The sequence below is a fragment of the Pararge aegeria genome, chromosome 8 (genome assembly GCF_905163445.1).
Source record: "Pararge aegeria chromosome 8, ilParAegt1.1, whole genome shotgun sequence".
Classification (NCBI taxonomy): Eukaryota; Metazoa; Arthropoda; class Insecta; order Lepidoptera; family Nymphalidae; genus Pararge; species Pararge aegeria.
Window position 1 is genome coordinate 5,478,301 of NC_053187.1, and position 27,705 is coordinate 5,506,005.

Consider the following 27,705-nt stretch of genomic DNA (forward strand, 5'->3'; position numbering starts at 1 on the left):
AAAGCAGACCAATCTTTCATATACCTCATAAAGTAGCACAATTTTTAAATTAACACAAGGCTCCTGCTAAAGCTAGCATGGGTGATTTAATGATTGAATTCAGTTATACCAATTTAACAATTTAAATTTCACATGGAAGTCATATATAGTTGTAAAATAAATAAAATTAATTGATAGTGTACATAAAACAATAAATAATATTAAAAAAATACAATAGTAAAGTGAAAGTTTTAGAGATACTTTTTACATTGTATTGTTAGACCTGAATGTGTTAGTGCACATATAAAGTGACCAATGTATCTGTGTATACCATTACATTAAAGTTATATTGAGTAACAGTTTTTGTTTAGATTAGTTTCCTTGATGAAAAATTAGCCATTTTAAAAGCTGGCTTTTGTCACCATATTTAATAACAGTACATCTTATTTCTTATTTATACAGCTTTTACAACTTCTAACTGTTTTAAATTATTATCATTTGCATTATTCTTTGATTTGTCATCGTCTATTTGTATGGACAACATTTTTTTCCATATTCCTAGTAAACCTTATTTGAACTATTGTTTACCATTAATGATTTTTGTAGTTTAGTTTTATACAAAACATTTTGTTGTCCTGTGATAACATGTGCTTAAAAAGATATATTGCTTTCATCAATAAATATTCATCCAACTAATACAAAACATTTTTCTAATCTGGTAGTTGAATTGTTTGTTAAAAAACAAACTTCAACAAACAACCTTATATCCACTTTAAAAGAAATTTCCATATGCATAATAGGCATATATTAAAATTTTACATACACTTTTGAATCTGTATTTGTAAAATTTAATAAATTAATGGTTTATTAAGTTTTTATTCATATTGACGGTTGCCATCTCAGTCTCCTGCTCTTTTTCAACATTATTATAGATTTGAGGATATTTTTCTGAGTTTTACAATCAAATCAATTGTCATCAGGTCTTGTGAAATAGCTTTGGAGCAAGTGCGACTGCTTCTGTACAAAGAGTGTGATCGTAGAGGAAGAAAAGTTTTGTTTGACTCATCAACCATAGATAAAGTGCCTGCATCCAAAAATGACAAGCCTGAATTCAAAAACCCGGACAAGGTGCCCTGCATTGTGGAGGTTTCAGAAGGGTTTACATATATTGTAAGTACAGAAAATGTAGTATTATTAACTTTTAAGCAAGGCTATTAACATGCAATTGTTTTGGGGCAATTAGGAAACCATTTAAAAAGAGAAAGAGCAAGCATCACTTCATACTGATGACTGACTGGTCCAAAACAAAAATCTAAGCCAATGAGATTCTCTTTAGTTAAGATTATTGTCATGGGCATTCATGGAAACTACATTTGTGAACTAATTATACATCAAAGACATAGTGCTGTTTTATACTTGCTGTACATAGTGTTGTAAACATTGCATGACAACAGTAGGCAATTAATAGTTTTATGTAAGTAAGATTGCCAATGCCTAGAACACACAAAAAGTAGATCATGTTAAGTATCCCCATGATATATTAGGGTTGGGGCTTTTCTGTTCCCGGAACATGAGTTCCCTAATTGTTAACAGGCTTCATACTAGCGGAGAGAAATATTAAGAAAGATATACGGTAATAACAGATTAGAACCTTGTGGCTGCTAAAACTGTAATTCCTCCTTCTAAAATTATTTATAAAGTAAGGCTTCTTTCCTTTGACTCAGTAGCAGTGGTTTTTTTATTTTAATTTGTCATTGCAACCTGGCAACATTTTTACTAATTAATCACACTTCTGGGGGCTTGTTTCAATTGCTTAGAGACTAATATTTTAATGCCCTGTTATTTTTCAAATTTGGAATGATAATAATTATAATTAATCTTAATCTAAAATACAATTGATTAAAATAAGATTGCTTTAATCGATGGTAGCAAGGCCTCTGATTGTTTATTCCATCGAAATTATGTTTTTTTTAGTTTACCTACAATGTTTGTTTTAATCGCTTCCATATACCTATATGCAGAAAGGAACTCAACAGGCATCCATTGAAAATATTTTGTACAATGTATTGAATTTGTGACATTTATTTATTATCTGTGCTCTTTTGCGTCATTAACAAGTACGCATATTTGCACTAAAAACGTAGTAAAATATAAACCGATAGTCAATATCGTTATGTACACTATACACTGTAAAATAAGTTATCAAATGTAACTGTAACAATTTATAAATAACACAACAATTGAGCCGTCACGAGGATTCCTTTTCACAGTTTATTCGCACTGCGAATCTATATTTAGATCACTTTATACGTTAGCCTTTTTGATTACGATCGAGACAGTAAGTGGGTCTAACGAACTATCGTGGGACTGAATGGATCTAATTAATACTTAAGTGTTATCGTGTTCTATTCGTTTGTTCTAGGAAGATAGAAACATCGATCGGCACTATCACAGATCTATTGTAATAAATACCCTCTGTATCATTGATTTAATATATTACTATACTGTACCCTTAGTATAAGATTTGCACGCCCGCAAACGAACAGTCGATTTCGCTTATGAAAATACTACACCGTCAAAGTATAATGTATTTAATACCAATAGATTTAGAGTCGCAAATTCGGTACTACTGATTTTATTTGGCAAACGTTTAGGCAAAAGCCTGTAGGATTGTAGGCAAATTGAAGCTTTAGTTTATATGCATCCATTCATCAGATGGCCGAGTGGCGCAGTGGGCAGCGACCCTGCTTTCCGAATCCAAGGCCGTGGGTTCGATTCCAACAGCTGGAAAATGTTTGCGTGATGAGCATGAATGTTCTTCAGTGTCTGGGTGTTTATATGTATTTTATAAGTATTTAAGTATATTATTCATAAAAATATTCATAAGTCATCTTAGTACTCATAACACAAGCTACGCTTACTTTGGGGCTAGATGGCGATGTGTGCATTGTCGTAGTATATACTTTATTTTTTTACTCGTTATACTTAGAAGTTTTAGTGTTGAAGACGATCTACTCGTAAAGATTACCAGCGATAATCTATTTATTTAGATAAATATGCTGCATACGCATGCTGCAATAATTGCTTGGCATTATTTTGTATCTATTTTCTATCAATTATCTTAAAGATTCTTAAAATAATAAAGAAATTATCAAATTAAAACACTTATAAATAGGTTAGCCGCTGTTCAAATGTGCTAGCTGTCTAGAAAAATAATACTTGGGATGGTCTGCCGCGACAGCCAACAGGTAGCTTGATAATCATAAATTCAGTAATTGTAGGTTCAGTTATTCAAAGGTCTCGGTCTCGAGTACCTACCACTGAGATACAAACTTTAGAGCAATCTCTCTGTATGGTTGCTCCTTCATTTCCATTTCTGAATATCGACATTCATTTCTTTATTGTAAGAATCACGAAACACAGAAGTCCTCCTGAAAAAAGACACACACATCTTTCGGTTTGTGTTTTTGATAAATACGCGACCCGATAGTACAATCATCAATAAGAAATAACAGTTTTTAAAGCGTGAAGGCACTGAAAAGGCAGTTGTACGATAACCCCTCTGGAAATTGCCATGGGATCCTCTAACCATTTCCTCAATGGTGTAGTTTACGCGAGTGGGATGAATGGATTTTATTTGGCTTTGTGAGCGGCCTCTCGATGAGTAAAGCAACAACGAAGACTAATCACATATCCATTAGACTAGACAGACAGTCCAGAGCATATAGAGGTCACTGCGTAGTTCTAAGTCTTGTGATGTCATTAAAGTGACTCTGTTTTTAGATTCGATGGTGAGATGCACTTTATAGGTGTATCTTGTTTGAAATGGACCGGTTCTTAAATCATCATGTCACTCACGTGACTCGAAAGGTTAGAGAAGCAATTTCAACGGCGTACTTTTCGATGCAAATATACATTACGTTGTGTGTGGGTAAACACGGATAATATTCTTCGCCTAAACATAGTAAGGAAATTTTTATAGGAGCTGTTATTTAAATTACCACTCGTTAGCACCTTTTTTATCTTACGTCGTCGAGTCCCAAAGCTGGGCTCAGAGCTTCTAGGTCATAGGAGATAGAAATTAAGATCTTTGATACTATAAAGTCGTTTTGCGGGCTTTATCGATATTAAATAAATAAATAAATATACTACGACAATACACACATCGCCATCAAGCCCCAAAGTAATCGTAGCTTGTGTTATGGGTACTGAGATAGCTGATGAATATTTTTTTATGAATATAATACACATAAATACTTATAATATACAGATAAACACCCAGACACTGAAAAACATTCATGTTCATCACACAAACATTTTCCAGTTGTGGGAATCGAACCCACGACCTTGGACTCAGAAAGCAGGCTAAATATTAAACGTGAATCCAAAGATAAATGTGTTATGACGTCGCGATAACACGTCGCTATGTAAATAAACCTTTATGCGTTTCATTGAATGCATGTGAGCATGTGACTCTGTGATAAATAATCCTGTAAATGTCACTTCCTTGTTAAATAAATTGTTATTGGATAGAAGCAGGTGCTACTTTGTGGAATTCCATATTACACAATAAACATAAGCTTAATACGTTTTACTTCGCGAAAAGCTGGAGAATCTCCTGCTTGCGGAGTATAGCAAATTGAGTTTAATCGTTGGATATATATATTTGTTTATGTTTTTCGTGCAAATCAAAGTTTTGCTTTAAAAAATTATATCGCTATTATCTACTGAACATTCAAAAATCTAATGTGGCACTATCTTACAATAATAACTACTAAAAACTAAAAATTATTATCTGACTAACATACTTTTCCATTACTACTTAAACAAAAATGAATTTTCATCTCCTTTCCATTATGAAGTTTACTTTCTTTTATAAAGTTAATATATATTATTTTTTTTTGTTTTATATGTGATTTCATAACTGGACTTCCCTCAACTAAATAGGTACTGACAGAATACCAGCGCTGTGGGTACATTAGTATCCAGAACATTAAGCTGAGTCAGAACCTTTTTATTGGCACGACACATCATAGACTTAAGCTATTAAAAATTAAGTACAAAATTGATATTGAAATGTTATTAAAAAAGTTACTCCGTATGTAAGTCTGTTTGTGTTGTTCTGGTAAATAAACAAATTCTATTCTATTCTATTCTATTCTAAAATGGGTATTCATCAGTCGGTGCTGACTACTGACATTGCGTACCTAGTTGCGCTTTGGCGGTTTATTAACCTCATTGTATATGTAAGGCAATAGCTATCGCGGAATCTATAAGCAATTAGCGATAAGTTATTGACCAGATGAAAACGGCTGCGACAATGTTGAAGATAATTAAACTCCGCTTTGTGATGAAGTTCATCGCGAAACACGAAACATTTTGGTTGATGGTGGATAGAGAGAACGTTAAAGATGACCTGTGCGCGGGCGCATCCGTTACTGCCACTAAAATAAACTAAAGTTGAGAAACTTGTACTAGAGAACGCCCCTATAAAGATTAGAAAAATAGCATAAGTGAATTGACCTATCCGCTGGTACCTTTTCTCAATGATCATTCGAAAATGATCCCAGTGCACGTTCCTGCAGTAAAGCAGTTTTTTTGTGTTTCGGCGGCATACGGCGTATGTTTGAAGTAGGAGATTGTGGTTTAAATTCAAAAAAATTCAAAATTTAAAATTCATTTATTCCAAGTAGGCTTAATATAAGCACTTTTGAAACGTCAAGTCTGTCTGTTTGTAGTGATTCTACCACTTAGAAATAATTTACTGCGTTAGCATTAGTCTAACCCTGGACCTTAGTAACTGTAGTGAATTATTGGATAGAAGCAGGCGTTACTTTGCGGAAATCCATAATATATTATGAAAATTAAGCTTAACTTGCTATACTCGGCGAACAGCAGGAGAATCTGTATGGTGTAATTTATAATTACTTCAATCCGTATCGGGGTATAGCAAGTTTAGCTTAATATAAATTTACTGGAAGATGGTGGTAACAAAAAAAAAATTACCCGGCTAAGTTTGTTGTGGGCTCTTCTTAGACCAGGGCGCGTTTGGAACCCTCTTAGCTTTAGATTTAAGTTGGCGAACGAAGTTATCACCATCCCCTTACAATTATGTAAACAAATATGTATGAACGCTTCATAAGTGCCTGTGAATTGTGATAGGCCTACATGAAAATATAAATTTTTAATTTGAATTTGAATATTCATAAACTCTAAGTGAAAGAGGGATGAAAACAACTTTTTATAAGGAACTGCACTATCGTCCGCCCTTTACTATCAGCTTATTTGTATCGGTGGTATTAAGTTTAATAAAACTACTTTAACAATTAATATTTTATTGTATACTTTGCGATAAATTTTTATTTACATATTTTGTGTGTGTTTTTGTGGTGTACAATAAAAGCAAAAGTGTATTCAGTCATTCATTAATAGAAGACGAAATAAATTTTCGTAGCCGTAGAACTTAATGTAGAACAGAACGGTTCAAAGACGGCCAAAGTTTATGCTCAAGTGATATTTGACAACAGGCTGACAGAATAAATTTGTTAATTTAATTTAACTTGTAATACTAAATGCAAATGGATTATTTATAGTTATTATTTTACTCCATACAGTATAAAGGCCAAGCGGGCGATGCGAGCGTCCTCGGTGAGATGATATTTGGCGCAGTTGCTATGAACTGCAAGAGCGTATCATTGAAGATTCACATTATGAGCGACCCGAAAAGGTAATTATTAATCAAATATACACAGTTCCCCTAACTGATTTCGACCACGGTGGTCAACATCCAGAGAGCATATTGCACATGAGTTCACCAGAGTTTCATAGTCCGATGAGACGGCAACTCAGACACGACCGGGAAGGTCGGGCTGAGGACCGATAGCTTTACATACTCTTGTAATCAAATATCCTCGTAAGATGAGGTATGTTCCGGATCGTAACCCAGCTCAATGAGTTGCCAAGCTAATATGGCAAAGTTCGGAAAAATGATCGACTTTGGAAGGTATCTGAATGGCTACCGCAGGCCGGAAAACGTTGGCAGACACTCCAATAAGTTACGCGCGTGTACGATTTGCCCGATCCGCAGGTGATTACGTATCTAACAACAGGCTTGTGAAAGGCGTAAATGCTGCGATCTTTGCTGCCAATCGTCACTTTTGTATTTATAATGATAATAGAAATGTTCGACAGTAAAGATTGCGAGTATTACCCCTGTGACAAGCCTGGCGTGAGATACGTTATCACCCCCTGCAGTGCCTGATTAAGCAAGCACGGGGCCCGTAGCAAATTCTTTAAAAGAGCCCTTGATCTGCAACGGGTTCTTGAGTATAAAGTGGTAAAAATACAATTCAATACTCAATACGTATCTTAAGTACAATACGTATTTGCTATCTATAGGTTACAATTTTGTGGGTAGTTAATAGTTTAGTAAATTACTATAGGCGATGTCTGTGTGCGTGTCTGTCTGTCAGTCAGTCCGTCAGTCAGGCAGAGATGAGCGGTATTAATTTCCCCCTTTCGCGTGGGGCCCGTAGCATTTGCTACTGCTACGTGGTTAATCCGGCACTGTCCCCCTGCGGGTCACAGTTTCGTATCGCTTTATTAAACCGTCGTACCGTTAAAAAAACACTACTTAAACGTAGGCATCCTCTTTTATATCAGAGGGGGCAATAAAGCTTATAATGCGGATGGGATTTGGTAAAAACAACATTTCTAAGATAATGATTTTTATAGATTATAAACACCTTTTTTGTTTTTTCTTATCTTATTTAATGAAAACGGCTGTTTGTACAATTTTATTATTAGAGTTCGTTGATCAGTAATGAACTAGATAGCCTAAAAGTTTTCATAAAGAGTACCGAGAAATGTTCCCACCGAAGCCAAATAGGTGACGTATTTTTGCTAGCTTGTTAGTGATAAAGCCAACGTGAACATGTCTGGAACTAACGTTACGGATATATTCTAAGTAAATACGCTAAATCGTGTAGGCCGTATTTGGACTCTCATCTGTCCGGCAATCGCGATATCAGTGCTTTAAGAGCGCAAAGAAAAAAAAAATTGATATAGTTAATTAGTTTAAAGGATCGTGCGGACTTGGCACCGATATATGTATAATTCAACATTTTTAATTACCTTACTGATAGAGGCTATTAGTAGGAATAAAAGTAGGTAAGACTTTATCATGGCAAAATATTTATCGACAGGGATGAGTACGAAAAAGATAGCAGTACTATATTAAACAAGCTGTTGCACGGGGCTTCGTACCTACGCGGTTTTTGGTATTTCATGAATCCTGCGGGAAACGTAAATTTTCATGGGGTAAAAAGCAGCATTAGTGTTAGTCAAAGGTATAATTTATCTCTAATCCAAAATTAAGTCAAATTGGTTCAGCAGTTTTTGCGTGGAAGAGTAACAAACATCCATCCATTTATAAAAACTTTCGCATTTGTAATATTAGTAGGAACTGCCATCTGAATATTTTTTGTTATTGACTTCGGGTGTTCCTCATCCTACGTGACCATCCAACTACACATTTACACACATACCTAATATACAGGGATCATTTGTGGGATTGAGTATACGCTTTTATAATATGATTCCTAAAGTGATTTTGGACCTGCCAATGGACAAGTTTAAAGAATTTGTTAAAACACATTTATTACAGCGAGGTTACTATACAATTGATGAATTTTTTAATGACAAGGTTGCTTGGAAGCATCCGGCTCCGCTTTCAGCTCTCACAAGATAGAAAAATGAATGTTAAAATGCAAAATGTAAATTGTTGATGTTGGAAAAGAGCAACTGCTGAGTTTCTTGCCGGTTTCTTCTCGGTAGAATCTGCCTTCCGAACCGGTGGTAGAATCACTACAAACAGACAGACTTGACGTTTCAAAAGTGCTTATATTAGGCCTACTTGAAATAAATGAATTTTGAATTTTGAATTTTTTGAATTGTTTAAAAACTAAAACAAACTTATGTTTTGTTCAGGTTAATGTGCACAAAATTATTCAGCGTACCTCAATCGCGGCGGATCGGTCGGGGAGATAGGAAGATCACTGAGACGAAGAGCAGTGGTAATCTAAACAGCAGCTCCAAACCGCTGAACGTGCCTCAATTGAAGGAAGAGGGTGTATCGTTGAGTTTTTCACTGGATAGGGGGGATTCTGGTAAGTTTATAGTATAGGGTTTTAAAACCAGACGAGAATTTTATTTGTGCTTCCGTTCTCATAATCATCATGTCAACCAATGGACGTTTACCTACTGCTGGACAGTGGACATAAATCTTCTGTAGGGATTACCGAATACCACGGCCTTGTGGAGACCAGCGGCTCCCTGTGACTCGTTTGATGTCATCTGTTTACCTCGTCGGGGGTCTTCCAACGCTCCTATTTGATAATGGGTCCTAGACGGTACCTTTAAAATTATAAATGCCATCGTCAAAAAGCAATTGTTCATTGTAAAGTCAACATCTCCTGAAGATGCGTAGAAAAGTGCGTAGAGAGTACATCGCGGAAGATCTGTTTGGTGCGGAGTATAAGGATTGAAGAAATTATAAATAACTCCTGGTTATATAATAAGCTTAGTTAAGCTTACTTATAGTTTTAATAAGCCTTGGTATAGTTTAGCGTTCTGGTACGATGACGCGTAGAAACCGAGAAGAAGTATGGGTGTCTTTGGATAGAAGCAGGCGTTACTTTGCGGAAATCCATGATATATTATCAAAATTAAGCTTAATTTGCTATACTCCGCGAAAAGCAGGAGAATCTGTGTGGTGTAATTTATAATTTCTTCAATCCTTATACCCCACACCAAACAGATCTTCGGCAATATACCCTCTACGCACGTTTCGCTCCGAAACCGGAGCATCCTCAGGAGATGTTCACTTTACAATTATTCATTGTAAAGTCAACATCTCCTGATGATGCTCCGGTTTCGGAGCGAAACGTTACAATGAATAATTGTTAAGTCAACATCTCCTGATGATGCTCCGGTTTCGGAGCGAAACGTTACAATGAATAATTGTTAAGTCAACATCTCCTGATGATGCTCCGGTTTCGGAGCGAAACGTGCGTAGAGGGTATATTGCCGAAGATCTGTTTGGTGTGGGGTATAAGGATTGAAGAAATTATAAATTACACCACACAGATTCTCCTGCTTTTCGCGGAGTATAGCAAATTAAGCTTAATTTTGATAATGGGTGTCTTTGCCTTAGCTAACCTAACAGGTTGACGCGTTACTATCTTAGACTGAATCATTCTTACCATCAGGTAAGATTACAGTCAAGAACTTGTAGTGAAAAAAAAACCTCAATGTTCATTATGAAATTACTCAAATTAACGCCTGCTTCAATTTCGTCAAGAAGGCCACGTATTCGGATAACGAAGTTCTTTAGTTTGAAGCAGCACGTTGTTGCAGGGTTCTATGGCGAACAATCTCCGTACAGCAGTGTGGGATCTACGTGCGATTACTTCTCCATGTTCGACACGTGGGAACACAGCTCACCAGACGATTACTGCTTTTACAGTAAGTATTTACTAAAATTTCAGTGTTTTAGAATAACAGTTACTTCTGGAAGTATAGGACAACAAAATCCAGGTAAAAGTGATGCTTACCAAAAGTCTTCGTACAATGAATGAATGACTAAATAGTATTTAGTCATTACACTTGTACACCACATAAACATATATAAAAATTGTAAATAAAAACTTACATAACTTATAACTTAAATAAGTTATATATTCGAATACTTGTGATTGAATATAATCTGCTACTTTATTTGCTATTTTACCTTCTGTGTTTATTATCTGTAAGATTACCTAACCAATAAAAATAATATAAATTAAAATAAGTCTCATATTATACAGTGATACAAATACTAATAATTTACGGCGAACAAAGGCATATCAATTTATTTATTTATTTATATCCTTAGTATACTTACAGCTAGCCAAAACGTATACTAACAGATGTACATTACAAAATATATTTTATTTATTTATTTAAACAACTTTATTGCATAATAAAGGAAACACACACAAGAACATTTACTTTAACATAAATTATGTGCAAAAGGCGGCCTTATCACTAAAAGTGATCTCTTCCAGGCTACCAGCAAATCGCAATTCTATAAATAAAAATATACATTAATAATAAAATAAATTAATAAATGTAATAATATATATAAATTTTATATACATAAAATATATATTTATATATATATACATAAATACACATACTTACACATATAAAATTAACATGTTTATAGTGACAAATAGTGCCTCCTTACACGACTTTTAAAAATATATTACTTAATTTATCTGAATATAATTTATGAACTTAGCTTAACTTATATTATATATGTCAATTTGTTGGTGCTGAGCAATCGGATTATTTAGCAACGAGAGTGCTCGAAATGTTGGAGCATTTCGAGCATAATGCGTACGTAACGAGTCAAGTGAAAATAGTGGCAAACTACCCCTGCAAGTTCGTACCGTTTTACCAGGCATTCGCGAGCTTTTGCGAAGTGCATCTGGATTGTTGACCTTATTGTTATGGAGTAAGAAGTAACCAAGAGCAATATTATATTAATAGGCGTATGATTTCCTCAGCGCCGAGCCGACAGTTGAGTAGTTCCAGCAGCGGTAGCTGGCAGCGTAGAACCTTCCAGAGCATGGCCACGAGGTTCGACTTCAATAACAGTACGCCGCAGGTGCCCACGTCTACAACCATCTCAAGTTCTGATTCTCAGGTAACTACTGTAGATAATTTAAAAAAAATGTTTTTGTTTTCAGTTTAATAATTTTCAGCTTTTGCAGCTAATAATTTTCAGTTTTAACGTGTAAGTGGACCATTTGTGTTGGAAGTGCAAGCTAAATATTGCATATTTTTATTTTCCATTCAACTACAAGTTACCCTTGACTGCAATCTCACTTGGTGGTAAGTGATGATATGGTAGCGGGCTAACCTGTTAGGGAGCACGGTAGTCATACCCCTAATCGGTTTCTACGCGACATCGCACCGGAACACTAAATCGCTTAGCGGCACGTCTTTGTCGGTAGGGTGGTAACTAGCCACGGCCGAAGACTCCCACCAGACCTGACAACAGAAAATTCAGAAATAATAAATTTTCTAATTGCCCCAGCCGGAATCGAACCTGGGACTTGCATAAATTCACAGCGCTCACCGTTGCGCCAGAGAGGTCATCTCCTACTAGTTCTGCACGCGTTCATAATATCGACCCCTTTCCGGCCCACTACAGAGCTCGGGTTTCCTACAATGAGAAAGATTAAGGCCGTAGTCCACAACTTTGGCACAGTGCGGATTGGTGGACTCCTTTGAAAACATTACGGAGGACTCTCAGGCATGCCGGTTTTGTCATGATTGTTTCCTTTACCATTGGAGCAAGTGATATTTTAATAGCTTAAAACGCTCATAACTTATAAAAGTTAGAAGTGCGTGCTGGGATTCGAACTCGGTAACCCCGAATGCGAAGTCGAAATCCTACCAACTGGGCTATCACCGTTTTCTGTGCATAATAATGATAACAAACTTAACGTTTGAGTATTACTAAGTACTTAAAACTTATCAGCCCTAGGTATTTAAATGGTTTATTAACTATTTTATTTTTATTTTATTTTTTTTATTAGGTTTACTTACAAACACTTACACTAATACAACCGTTTTTAAAATTTAACTATTCTATTTAAGTGTAATGTTTTCTTAAAAGTAAACACAGCAACAAAGGTAATAAACTCACCAATTACAACTATCCCTTATCGAGCGTGTGATGTTACGTCTCATGTCACATGCCCGTATGATCATGTGATCGGTTATCGGTGCACCGCTCATAATTACTGTATCGCTAGTATAAAATGCAATTAGTATCACTATTCGATTAAGCTTCACTGTTAGATTAATCATTATAAAAACTAGCTTCGCGCCTTAATCGGCGTTTTTTTTACTTTTTCATTTACGACAGGCAAGTGAATAACGCCTAATCAAAGAAGATTCCGAGGCATACATTTACCTCTCACCAATCGCTAGGCAACAAGACAACTTGTCTATGGTTCTTGCCACAAGTTGTGGTGTTTTGTGTTTGTATTATCATATTTTTATTTTTCGTATGGATATTGAAATACGGTTAAATTTTTTTTTCATCTTTCAAGTATCAGCTAAAATCTGAATCGCTGTCTTAACTTGGGATGCCGTCACTTCTATGTCAACATAACTTTGTACCGCTTGAACTTCGAAAATCTCGGCGGACATCAAGTAATTTGTGATTTTGAACTATCAGTAACTAAGTTTTTTGTTATCAATATCAAAAGCAATAATCTTATCTATAAAACAAGGAAACTACTAAAGCTCTAATTTGCCTATGACGTCACGAGTACGGCCATGACACTTCGGCGTTTTCGAGGGAAATATTTAAAAATAATATAATTTGCAAACAAAACCATTAACTTTTTGCAAAAATAATATTTTTTTTTGTATATAGTTCGATACTTCCGAACATCTTAGGGCAGTTTTTCAAAATTTATCATCATGCCTATTCGAGAGGAAGCTTAAAGGCATCCTTATACTAAATAGCCTACGTCAAGAAGTGGGCTATCAAATGTGAAAATATTTTTCTCAATACGACTGCTAGTTCAAGAGATTAGCGCTTTATTATAGCAATGTAAGCTTTTTATTAATTGTTTGACATAGTTACGCATGTTTCTAACCAAGCTTGAAATATATCTAGTAGCTGGCGCTGAAAAACAGATCGTTTGTTGAGTTTCCAATTTTTCCGTCATGTGACCTGCGTCCAACACGCGGCGATGATTAGAATAATTAGCATTGATAATTTGCACGGCAAATTGTAATTAGTTGTATCTCGAGGCTAGAACTTTATTGACTCATGTAAATTAAACACTTGATGGTAAACAACTTAATAGGTAAACTAAGTATGTATAATTTCGAAATTAATAGGTACATATCAGAACTGTTCAATTCCTGGACATTGGACACACAATAGGGTCACTCATATTGCAGGTTTGAGTAAATAAAAAACCGTGACCACAGCGAAGGTTGTGAATGATACATCATTTTGTGTGACAAGAAGTTCGACAGATGACGCAAAGTTCGCTGACTTTGACATTTATCATTTCCGTACTTGACATTTTCCTAGCACCGAAAAGAATATTATCTTGATAATATTGTTTGAATTATTATATGGTTACGAAATATTTAACAGAGATTTCTAAATACTTTTGTATTTATTATGCTTTGTACCACTAAATGAGCTGAATTGATTGAAATTTATTTTTTCTGAATAATATTTTCGCACGTGAACTTCCACAATAAATCAGAAGTGGGATTTCATAACCAGTTTTGAGATTAAAACACACATAAAAGAAACACTTGGTTTTGTTTTTCATTTATCGATGAATATTTGTACACAGCTATACAGCAACAGCTCTTCAAGCGGCACGACAGACAGTCTTGCGAGTTCTTCGATCTCAACTAGAAGAGGCAAGCTGGGTCTGGCTTTACTCATCAGCGTAGCTGAGTCTGTTGATATGTGAGTTTAAATATCAAAAGCTAAAGCCAAATCAAGCCGGCAAAACTATGGGCAGCGGCGTGCTTTGCGGCCAATCATAGTAGCATGGTTTCATTGGTCAGAACAATCACTTCAAAGCAATATATTAGATATGTTTTACGGCAAAAGGCTCTTTGCAGTTATTATTTTACTTTTACCATTTGTCTGAAATATAACTAAGTAGATTTTAAAATGATTTTTGATATGCCATAAAATGCCAAAAATTATAAAAATGAAACTTCAAAGTTTTTTTGAATTATTATTTTGTCCGGATCTACAGGGATCTTGTTCGTCGCTGCATGGAACACTCGCCGCAGTTACAAGCTCTCGTGTGTCGTTTACGCCTAGCCACTCTCACCGCGGGGATAGGCAACGCCTTCGTGTCTACACTGCACAAGGCTACGGAAGACGCGGCGTTATGGTAAGTGAATTATGATTATGAATACAACCTTAATAAATAACAGCCGCCCATTAAGAGAATCCTACGAAATTGCTGTAGATTAGTCTCCTATTGAAAACGATATAAAACACTCTCCATCGACAAATTTTAGTGTCGTTATCAAATAATATATAATAAATAAATAAATATACTACGATAATACACACATCGCCACCTAGCCCCAAAGTAAGCGTAGCTTGTGTTATGGGTGCTAAGATGACTGATGAATATTTATTTATGAATAATATACATAAATACTTATCAAATACAAATAAACACCCAGACACTGAAAAACAGTCCTGTTCATTTAACAAAAACATTTTCCAGTTATGGGAATCGAACCCACGGCCTTTGACTCAGAAAAAGAAACAGAATAACAGAATTGTACACGGAAAACGGAACTATAATTATTTTAGTATTTTTATTTATCACAAACACCATAACCGACTCTCATGGGAGATAGGGTTTTATGTAATAGACGTGTGAGAGTGGACTGTAACAATATTAATATTAGAAGTAAAAATAAACTTGTAGTGCAGTTTACTAGGCTTCATAAAATTAGTAATTTGTTTATTATTTAGGGGCATTTAAGGGTAATTGTATATCATTTTGTAACAAATTACTAGATGAAATCCTTGAGATGTCTCTCAATAAGTTCAAAGTTTATATAAAACGTAAGCTTATAGAAAAATCTTATTATAATATCAAAGATCAAGTTATGATAAAAAAGCTTGGGTATGAATAGCTCTAACTTCATAGCTCAACATTAACTCAACTGTGAGATGGTGATAACAAAAAAAAACCTAGCAAAGTTTTGTTGTGGGCTTTATCACCATCACTAACATTAGTGTTACATGTTAAATGTATGAACGCTTCATAAGTGCCTGAGTTAAGGTCTACATGAATAAAACATTTTTGAATTTGAATTTAAATTTGACCCACCACGCTGCTTAGTAGTGAAAACACCTTTCTAGAGGTGAAAGAATAATAAAAAACGGTTCAGTACTTCTAAAGTTTACCGACCAACAGTAAACAAAAAAAAACTTTCCTAATAATATAAGTAGGTATATATGAACAAAAAGTAGGTAAAAACATTAACATGTAAATTTGTATATATTTAGAAACACTATAAAGTATTAGTGATTCAATAAATATGATTGTATTTTCATTGAGATATACTCTGGTAATAAATGCAATGTTGTTCCTAATTCAAATTATGTATCAATTTTACGAGGCAATTCACTTATAGGAAACTGGCACAGGAGCTTAATAATTCAATTTAGAGGCATTTGTTCATCCGCATCTATCAATTTTATCACGTGCTCTTGTGTCGTGGACTGCAATTTATTTAAATAGATTATATTATAGCATTAGCGTTCACGAGTTCTTTAACTTTGGCAGTCTGGCTTCTAGCCAAGATCATTGTCAATTAACATTTTTTTGATGTTAAGGTTAATACCTTCATACCTATAAATCAGTATTCTGATCTGACCGTATCACTGACGTATGCTTATATTGCTGAAGACATTACGTAAAAGAAAATTGTTGAAGATAAGATTCAGGCTTGGGTTTGGTTATTGGCTATGTCTAACCGAGACTCTGGCTCACTAAGATACGGTATTAAACGGTAAAACCCAACAATTTGTATTATATTAGTGTGTTGAGTCTCTAAAACCCTAAGCGAGGGAGCCATTGCCCAACTGTATAATATTATTCGCATGGGAATTGAATTATAGAAGAGTTGGAAGAATGAAAAAGGTTTTTCAGAAATCATAGCATATATATTTTTTTTTAATTTATACTCTTTATTTGTACACTTCAAGTATGTCATAGGATACCAAAAGCGGCCTTATCGCTAAGTAGCGATCTCTGCCAGGCAACCTTAGATTAGGAAAACTTAAAAAATAAAATGAAAATCTAGGGTATACATATAAATCATACATAACGAATAACTACATACTGATACACATACTGATAGTTCTAATCCCAGCTCTAACTTTTCTAAGTTATGTTCGTTTTAAGCAAGTGATATTTTATTTGCTTAAAACGCACATAACTTAAAAGTAGCGGTGAAAGAAAACGTTGCGAAAGAATTGTCCATAATGTTCTCAGGTGTGTGAAGTCCACCAATCCGCACTGGGCCAGCGTTGTGGACTACGGCCTTAACCCCTTCTCATTTTGGGAGGTTACCCGTGCCCTGTTGTAGGCCAGTAATGGATTATGATGAAAAAAAAAGAGGCCGACGCTGTAGCCATTAGGCTATCACCGCCCCAACACATTATTTTGTATATTTTCTTGTCAACGATTATTTAAAGACTTTAAGATTGATTTTTATCATATTGGTTGTTGTCAAAATTCGATTCAGTTTCATGATCCATTTGCTTAGTGCTAAATTTCAGCTTTGTTATAAGGTTACTCCAATTTCAGGTTGTCAGATCTTATGTTTGGACCGCGGTTGCATTCGGTGTGGTTGGATCTAGTCACCAGTGAACCTGACTATACCAACAAAATCGCGAACAGCCTTCTAACAGACCTCTGCTGGGTGTTAACATTCGGTGATACAAAAAATACGAACTTGTGAGTATATCATATTAACTTTTGTGCTCATCACTTAACTTTAAAAAACCTGACTCTTATATAATAGACTCTTATTAAGATGTCCGTCTCCATAGTTAAATTATTGTACAGTATTGTTGAATCCGGAAAAGTAGGAAATTACTGGACGAGTCGGGTATTTAAACTAGATGATAATAATGAATTTTTTAAATTAATTTTCTGGAAAGGTTTATTTGTTCAAGAACAATCTGTCTGTTGTGATATTTATCATATTAATTTTTATTAAAATAAATAGTTCAGTGAGAAAAGAGAGTTGTTATTATAAAGAATATACTGTTCTACATTCTGACTAGCTTTTACCCGCGGTTAACATTAATATAGATTTTCATACAAATTCCAGAACCCTATTTTACCCCCTTAGGAGATAAAACAACAAAATATATTTAAAACAAAAAAACTTACCGTCGCATTTAGAATTTCATAATTAATGTATTGTTCGAATACATATTCCATTTCCGGGATTTTCTATTTATATTCATGAATTCACATAAATCCGTTGTTCTGTTGCTGCTTAATTGAAGGACAAACAAACAAACTCAATTTCGCAATGAAAATATTAGTAGGGATGGGTCTTAAAATAAATTGTAGGAAATGCGTGATTGCGTAGACTCAATATAACATTCGTAGTCCACAGAATGCACGTGATGTGGGCAGGTGATAAAAATATTTCGTTACATTTATAACAAGAATGCCGTTAATCGTGCGGCGTACTAATTTTATTACCGGCTCTCAAGTCCCGACGTTAAAAAGAATCACATGACTGTAAAGGAACACTTTGTTCACGCTCAATATAGCCAATACACAATAGCTTGCTAAATGTCTGTAAAAGGTGGTACGAATATATGTTTATGTTACAATTAGCATCAATTATTTTATGGTGATATTTTTAGACACTATTAAATAAATAACCCGGTCTTTTTTTAACAAATACCAGCGGTATATAGTGCTAATTTCGTAGTAGGTATACAATTCTTTACTCTACTAAATGCTGCCTCTGAAAAAGGATGGCACTCTTTTTAGAGTTAAATATATTTAAGTTTGGATCCGTGTACACAATTACTTTCAATGTAACTCTTATTATATAGTAGATAATACAACAAGTTCATAAAACAAGTATTTTTCATTTCGATTGCGTGATAATGAAACTTATATTTTTATTAAATGTCTCTATTATTTAAATTTTAAGTTCAATCTACAGTATTATATTATATGTTAATGTAATTATATCGTGTTACGGACTGATTGTATATTAGCGGTTCAAATTAGGTAGCGTATAACTTCTGTTAAGTAAATTTCTTATAGGTACAAACTTTCATCTTCTATTTTTTTTTTATATGCCATTAATTAACCCCGACCCACCGCGTTGCATCGCCCGCATCTGGTTAACTTTGTTTTCTAGGCTGCATAGGATTGTAGCGTGATGTTAAATAGCATACCTCGTGAGTTAGGTTATAAAATTCAAAAAATCGGGTTCGAATCGACCAATGGAAATGCTTCCTCTAATGTGCGAACTCCCTGAAGGCAGGGTAACGCCCAATTATGTTCACGAGCCTTACCATATTAGCCAATAAATTCCAATTCTACACCTCATGGCATGCGATTTAGAAACACGCACTTGCACTTGTTCCGCATCAGCCAATAGAAAAAACTTCATTGTAATAAAGCTAAAATTGTTTATTTCTCCTATCTAGCACCACTTTAACGGTATGTGAGAGGTAAAATATTTTTAATAGAGCCGAGACGGTTTAGTTTGTTACATAATAATGGAGTAAAAAAAATTCTTGGAGCCCTTCCAACACTTTCATCATACGACCAAGGGTCAGTACAGACCAGGCGGAGGCATTCTTCCACTGATAATAATTGAATTTCATTCTTATCCCATTCGTATAAAGCTGATTATAGTTTTCGCCGATGTACTATATAGTAAACTATCTCATATATACGATTGTCAAATCTATTACGAAACGCATAAGTGCTATATTTGTTTAAAGTGAAGAAAAACCGTCCTATCTGCGTCGACGTCCATTACACTCTTAAGTGACAAACAAACTTTTGTCTTTGGACGTACCCCCTGATAATTACTGACATGTGTGAATGAAATAAGTCAAATGCAACACTTTATTTTTAGTATGTGTATTTCTGCTACTTCTTTTTACGTGGTGTTTACGCGTTTTTCACGTGATCACGCGATTCAATGGAACGACGCGTTTACTATTTGTGCGGATTAGTTGTGTAACCTATGTGGGTGTAGATTTCGTACCAACAGTATCTATATATTTAACGGGTACGTAACGCGATAATTAAATTTATTTGTCGAGATTCGACCATGTAACATTGATCTTGTTCACAATTTGACTGAGGGGGCGCTGGACATCGAGTTGAATCATGAAAACATAGAAATCTTAATAACAAGACATTAGAAATTCCTTTTGAACTTTAAGTATACAACAAAACACTTATCGTTGAAAGACTGCTCCCAGTTGTACACTTACAGTTGCCACCACTTAAAGTTAATAGTTGAAATAATACGCACTGGGAGCTTTGATTTCTGCTTTTTACAACGGTGTACACTAGTTTATTTCAATGGTAAGAGCCAATATACTCGTAGTTTAAAAATTCAATAAAATTTTTCAAGTATCAAATAACAGTTGGTGTGCTCTGAGTCACGTTCGCGTAGACAATGCCTATATAACATTGTTAGCGTCTTGTTATTAAAATTTCTGTAATTTAAAGGTCATACGCGAACTTCGGAACGCTACACTGGAAACGTCCTTATTTAATGTTAGTGTAGTACGAAGCTTTCTTGGTTTGTACAACTGGATGTGTTTGGAGCTAATGAACTATTAATCAATAATTAGCATGTCACTTCATGTCCACAGCTTAGTAGATGTAGTCTCCGAAATATTTTAGCTCAGCGGACTATAAACAAGTAATAAATTCGTCAACAAGAAATGTTTATCTTGGTACCACTTCAACAACTGAACGAACAATCGTAAATTAAATAATCATAAAGTTAGACATACATTGCTTTTTCTTATACGTAAGAGCACAGTATAAATAAGCGGTACAGTAAGTAGTTAGACGCATTTAATATCGTGTTAGATTAAATGTTATAGAGGCTAGGTCCCTCGCAACTTCTTTCCTTTTCCCGCATATACCCTACGTTTGCGCTGTCTAGACGACTTCATTGGACCTCTGTATGACTTCGTTAGTTATACTGTGGTAACATGACTTGCTAGCCTATTCGAGCCTGTAACGGTTTTTTTTATGATCAATGTGAATGCAATGCATTTTATCCAAAAATGTATTGTTTCAGTTTCATCAGCACACTCCTAACGTACGTCCTCACGCATCACCTCGGGTGGGTAGCTACAGTCAGTCCCTACGACACAGTAGACGAACCGCAGAGCACGCAAGAAAGCACCGACTTGCGTCGTCCATACAACGCACTATGGGCACAACTAACCGACCTCTGTGGCAGCGTTGGCTTCCCGCCACGATCCTCCAGAACCATCATCACAGGATCCAACAACCAACAGTTCATAAACAGGCTACTCGGTGTGCTAACATACTTCTTGCGTTGCGGAGACGTTAAGAAAAACGACTTCACGTATCAAGATTGTGCGCTCAGTGAAGCTAAAGTTGTGAATGTGAATAGTAAAATTTCGGATTCTGGTAGAACCACAAAACGATTAGAAGTGGAAGAGTGTACAAAAGATAGTTTAAGAGTTCCCTCGTTCAATAGGAGTAGCGGTAGTAGTGTCAGTACTTTAGTATCAAGTGAGGTTGGTCTGAGGAAGTCGACAACGCTCGCGAATTTAAGTCAAAAGCTCTCTAGTTCAGAAAACGTGATAGACAGCGGCAGTAGTGGTGAAGCCCAGCCCAAACCGTTACGGAGACAACCTACTATGATGATCTCGTTGAAGGACTCTTCAGATTCCAATTCAGACTTGTCGACGTCCGAGGAAAGTGGGAATAAAGTTTTATTCGTGCTCGGCGATGATGAAAAACTGGTTGGCTTGAAGAACAAGTCGAACGGTGGGAAGTGCGTTAAGAAATCGTCCAAGGTCCACAACGAGCCGGTAACCTTGGAAACCACTGAGAACACTGAGCCCTGCACCCAGGTCCACGATAAAGAAAAGTCGTCCAGAAACACCGACAGCCCGTCTAAGTGCTGCGCGCAAACACTGCAACATTCCAAGCCAATAAAACATTCCGGTTTTAAGTTTGAGTTCGATAAGTACCCGCAGATAGTCACTAATTATATGAAGAGTAAAAACTTAGAGATCTTAGATAGGCACTATATAGGCAAGCCGGGGAATCTGAAGCTGGAGAATTTCCAGTTCGACCCTACTTTCGTTCCGCCGATACAGGAGGAGCGATGCGAGACATGCTACAAATGTCAGTTGATGGAGTCTATGTTGCAAACGCCGACGAACGCTTCCGAAATGGAGTACATGAACGATATGCCTCGGCAGACTGAGCCGCAGTTCGCGAAAGAATTGATAGTCAGTGAAACGGAACAGCATAGGGAAATGTCACCAAAAACTTTCGTCAGGAAACGCAAGGAGAATACAGTGATTGTCAATGTAAAGAGCAAAGACGATAAGAGTGTTTGTGTATCGAGGGACGTTTGTTTTAGTGTAAAATTAGAGGAAGAAGGCGCTGTGAAAAAGGTGAATGATAAGTTAGAAGTGAAGAGAGTGATTGAGTTCCCGTTGGCGAAAATGTGTACGCAGCTCCGTACGCAAGTGCGGTCCGGCTATGACGTCACGCTTCTCGGCGGCCTCTCAAACCACTATGTACCTGATTTAGTTTTACAAGGTGAGGAATTATTTTGTCTATAAATTATGATAATGAGTAAGACACCGGGAGGTATTTGTGCATCGTCCGAGTCTCAATCACGACTGTAGTAGTTTTAAAAATACACGCGTCATATTAAATTACCCACCGACAATGTCATGAACATTGGCTGTGAATCAAATATAATCTTGATTATTTCTTAAAAATTAATTATTAATAAAATAAGAATTATTACCATATTATGAAAATGCTGATTAATTTAATAAAGTATCTGGTATATACCTATACCTGGTATATACCTATCAAGTTATAAAGATGAAAAGTTTAATATGTACCCACCGTAAAAAAATACTGTAACGATTATCATAAATTAGTAAATAGATGTCAACATTATTAACAGACTATATTAAAGAGGAGGTTATCAGTTAATTGCATAAAAAGCATATTTGCGCATTCTTAATTTGCTCGGTTTTTTTTGCACGCAAACATAAAATCAGAGATGTGCACGCGAAAATCTTCATCCCCAGCCTATTAATTTCCCACTGCTCGGTACAAGACTCCTCATTCCAGTGGGAATAGAGCATAAACCCACCACGATATTCCGATGCGGGTTGGCAGTACGATTATTATGTCATGTAAAGGTGCTCTGGCTCCTTGTTCGTTTGGTGTACCAAACGAACAAGGAGCCAGAGCTAGAAAAGAGCGTTCGTTCTTGATCCTTTAGTGTAAACGAAAGCTCGTCTCCAGCGTTTACAACTACCTACATATGATAAATAAAGGTTCAGATATAATTTTCTTTCAATAAAAAAAAGTTTCATCATAACTATATCAACCTATTAAAATTACCGTAGTACCACTACAGGGCAGTGGCGTGCATAAAGGGTAGGCTTTTTATTTTATAACTTACAATGCCTATCCTTGAGTTTTTTATAACTCGTACACGAGAATTTCTTCATTTTATATTATCTGCATACCCTGTGCATATCCTCTATGCACGCCACTGCTACAAGGTCTCCTCCCACAGTGAGAAGGGATTAAGGCCGTAGTCCACCACGGTAACATCCGGTGCGGTTGTATAGACTCGAATTAAGCCAAACGAAATTTTCATCGCCGTTTAGTTTTAAGACTTGTTTCGCTATGATGAACAAACCTCTGTTTTTCACAGGAACATCAGCAAATCCCACAACTTGGGAAGCGGAGCTCAGGCGGGATTTGGACTTGTCTTCGTATCTACACAAAAGTGTGGACGCGCCAATACAGTCCGTCGCGATTGTGGGAGACACAAATATGTGGTCAGTCCATTTTTTTTCTATTTATTAATAATAACCTACACGTTTATTTATTTTTGCTAACTACAAGTTTATTTTTGCTTCTAATACTGTAATAAGATAAGATGTCATGCGAGGTGACCAGGGGAATATATCGGAGAACTTGCAGCAGCTTCCTCAATAGCATTGAGGAAGCTACGAAGATACGATACGATGGTAGCTTCCTCAATGCTATTGAGGAAGGTACCATCTACTGCATTTACCAATACGTCTGCCCAGCTGGGTGATTTTGGGCAAACTCTCCGGTTGGGAGAGGCTTTTGGTCCAGCAGTGGGCTGTTAATTTTTTAAAGGTGATTATAGTATGATATATTTATTTTATGGCTATATGTACGAGTATATGTGCACCACATAACTATTTTCTGTATTTGTTTTCTTCGCCATTGGTTAGCTGGAAGAATTCGAAATTTATTTATTTATTTATTTATTTAATGGACAATCAACAGGTTACAACAACAACTCTTATAAAACTAAACAAAAAATTAAAAAACATAATTTTTTTTTTTTGTACTTTTTGTGGTGTGCAATAAAAGTATATTCATTCATTCATTCATTCATTTATAATGAAATGGCAGTAGATATACGGAGAATTCATACGCGTCAATACACTTGATGGATGCGGTCAAGTGCGTTAAAAAGTAGGATATGGTTGACTGATCTATTTCGTTCGTAACAAAAATGCTCGCAATTTAGGCCTCTCTCTATATTTTCACGGATGGGAAAACACGATGATAGTTAAAGTTAGTTTAGGTAAGTTGAGTAGTACTATTTATGTAAGTAAAAACTACATCAGCAACTGTCCGCGTGAGTAAATCTTCGTTTCCGAGTTAGTCTAAAACATAGTGCCCGCCAACGCGACCGCTTCCGCCTCTGTTTGGGGTACGCTTTATTTATTCATTCGCTCATTCGTTTCCAGGGAGGTGCGACTGATCGGGCGAGCGTGTGGCAGCGGCGGTTTATCGCCGCTCGTGGGTGGAATGCTGGATGCAATCACTGCCATGCGCAGAGCCAATTTACCACCGCATCAGGTACAATTCAATATATCTATACAGGATTAAATAAAAATTCCAGAAACCTCTCGACGTTGTCGTTACTGCCATTAAAAGTAATAACTTTTGTTCAACGACTTTTCAAAATTCAATATTAGTTCATTTCATACCAACAAAAAAATTTAGTTATTTCTGTAAAGTGACATTGTGTGACACTGTGAAACCAAACGCATGCGATTGGACAACGTCGCGTTGTTATTCTTATACTATAGAACGGTACATTGCCGAAGAACAGTTTGGTGTGGAGTATAAGGATTAAAGAAATTATAAATTAGACCTCCTGCTTTTCGCGGAGTATAGAAAATTAAGCTTCTTTTTAATAATATATCATGGAACTATGCAATGTAACGCCTGCTTCCTATCCAATAAATTATTTGTTTTATTTATCTTTTACAGTGTCTCTTGTATCTGGAAAGCAAGCTCCGAGAATTCTGCGTGCTGTCCAAAACGTTAGCAGACATGCTTATGTCGACAGACTTCTGCGATATAGCAACCCTCACGAAATCACTTAGCATCGACGAGAATGACGTTCCCCTGCTATTAGCAATAGCAACTACGCATACTCCACAAGTAACAAGAAGATACGGTATCAGCTATAGGTGATGTTAAATGTAAAATGGATATGGTATCTGCTAAATTTCTGGTTGGTTTACTTCTATACAAATAATATAATGACAAATAAACAACAAATCTCTCCGTTTTATTTGTATGTTTGAAGTCGATATACTCGAAAACTACAGAACCGATTTTTATTAATGTTTCAACGTTAGAAAGCTTTTTATCCTGCTACATTTTATTTTGGTATAAGAATCAAACCACTAATAACGGTATTCGTTAAGCAAGCTAGAAGCAATATCAGTAACTTGCTGTTTAATCCGCGTGCGCTTGCAAAATGGGTCGTACTAAGTGAATGTATGTACTACACAAAAATATTCGTCTTTTGTTGATCTTAAAAATAGACTGTGGAGCCAAATACGCTATCGATTATAAATAAACCACAATGACGCATTTTATGTCGAAAATAATTTGTGATTTTGAATCGTCATTATTGAACATAAAATATTAATCCTTACAGAAAATATTAAGTTTATTTTCAAGACAATGTTATGTAGATAAACCTTGCTTTTGCAGCATGTCATTTTGTCATATATGATATGTCTAGTAACATTGCGTCACGACCCTAAGGCATTCCGCGCACTAGGCAGCCAGCCAGTTATAGCAGCCCATCGACGACAGCCATTTGTGATCCTTTAGTCGAGCGATATGGCGCGGAATACTTTAAATTTGCTTTACGGCTTTCTATTTCCCGATTGAATTTCTCTGTATCGAAAGTCCGTCCGGCTGGTACAAAATGTCCGCGGAGACTGACGGCAGACTGATTCAGTTTAGTAATTAGGGCCATACGCAGTATTTGTATTTTAACTAAAAATTACACATTTAAAAAATTATAATGTTAGAAATAAACTTAAGAATATGCCGAGTCATTAAAATTATCAAGATACCGAAAATAAAATTCGTTCGTTAATGTAAATTTTCTACCTATATATAATTTTGGAAAAATAATTATGGTAGAGACACACACGCACACGCATACTCACGCACACACACAAACACGCACACACGCACACACACACGCACAGCCAGGAATTCGGGGCTGTTTGTGTGCGCGGCCTCCCATCCAACGTCATATGTTAGTCCGTCTGCCTAGTGCGCGGGGGCACATAGTTATGCGGATGAAACCGCGGGGAATAGCTGTCTATTACAAAATTGGACTTTCAAATTAACGTTTCAGGATGCTATTCGTAAAAAGTAGTCGCAACTATGCATAGTATATACCTATTACAAGTCACAAGACTAGCTATAAGTAAATAAAACAGGTGGCTTACTACCATCGCTTAAAGCAGTATTATTCCAATATTGTTGTCGCTGTTGTTTAACAATTTTAATCTTTTATTTTGGAGACGTAGATTTATGTCATATGAAACATTTTGCGTTAAGCGATGGCAGAAAGTTTACAGGTTAGACGTAATATCGGATATAAAAATCCTAACTTTTTGGATATAAGCAGGCAGTTACTTTACGGAAGTATGTGATGATCGGACTCCAAGAGTAATTTGATATAAACTTCGACATCCACACATATCGATATGGCGTGAAAAAAAATTGCGAGTTTTTAGGATGAGGATGTAAGATACGTAAAGCGTACTGTGGAGATTTAAAGAGGTATTACTCTATACAAAATATAAAATAATAAATGTTATGGTATGTTGATATGATTTTTTCTATGATGTAAACGAGTTTGACGATAATAACCTAAATAAGCCGAAGGGCATAACGCTTTTTTCTTACGTGACGATTTCTACCAGTTAATTCCTACCGGAAGCTGCGATAAGGCATTTTGCTCTCAAATAATTAAAAGGATAAAATACATTGTACATATTGATGTCGAAGATTATAACAAATAACTTCTGGTGCTCATTATATACACCTAACACTGAAATGGAGAAAAAAGATTTTATATTGTAAAACTGTATCTATGGGCATTCATTACAAAAGCTATGTTAAGATTTTTTTAAAAGAAGATTCATTATTGCTTTAAAACTATGATAAATTAATATTTACGATACAGGAGTCCCTAAGTTTTAATGAATAAAGTATTATTTTTATTATATTCCATCCACTAGCCAAATATAATGTAATACGTAGTTTCAATGTTATAACTAAGATTTTAAAATAATATATTATGTTCATATCGTAAATAAAAGAGTATTATAATTATTTAATATCACAAGCGTAAAAGTTTTAAGTAAGTACATAAATTATATTTATGTAAATAATTATTGTTTGTAATAATAATATTTTGCATCTGTGATTGACACAAATTAAGTTATTTTTTTTTATTCTACTCTAATTA

The 27,705-nt window shown here is 35.5% G+C and overlaps 1 protein-coding gene across 2 annotated transcripts in view; it reads left to right on the forward strand.

The window, feature by feature from the left end:
• Window positions 1-27,491, forward strand: part of LOC120625674 (folliculin-interacting protein 2) — a 28,361-nt gene extending 870 nt beyond the window's left edge. For both annotated transcript variants that reach the window (XM_039892795.1, XM_039892794.1), the window contains exons 2-13: window positions 960-1,149; window positions 6,594-6,706; window positions 8,968-9,146; window positions 10,396-10,503; window positions 11,589-11,728; window positions 14,421-14,539; window positions 14,838-14,978; window positions 17,424-17,573; window positions 20,929-22,436; window positions 23,581-23,707; window positions 24,659-24,770; window positions 25,188-27,491. In XM_039892795.1, the coding sequence (XP_039748729.1) occupies window positions 960-1,149; window positions 6,594-6,706; window positions 8,968-9,146; window positions 10,396-10,503; window positions 11,589-11,728; window positions 14,421-14,539; window positions 14,838-14,978; window positions 17,424-17,573; window positions 20,929-22,436; window positions 23,581-23,707; window positions 24,659-24,770; window positions 25,188-25,394 (3,094 nt within the window). In that variant the 3' untranslated portion in view covers window positions 25,395-27,491. The remainder of the gene's footprint in view (window positions 1-959; window positions 1,150-6,593; window positions 6,707-8,967; window positions 9,147-10,395; window positions 10,504-11,588; window positions 11,729-14,420; window positions 14,540-14,837; window positions 14,979-17,423; window positions 17,574-20,928; window positions 22,437-23,580; window positions 23,708-24,658; window positions 24,771-25,187) is intronic.
• The last annotated feature ends 214 nt before the right edge of the window (window positions 27,492-27,705 follow it).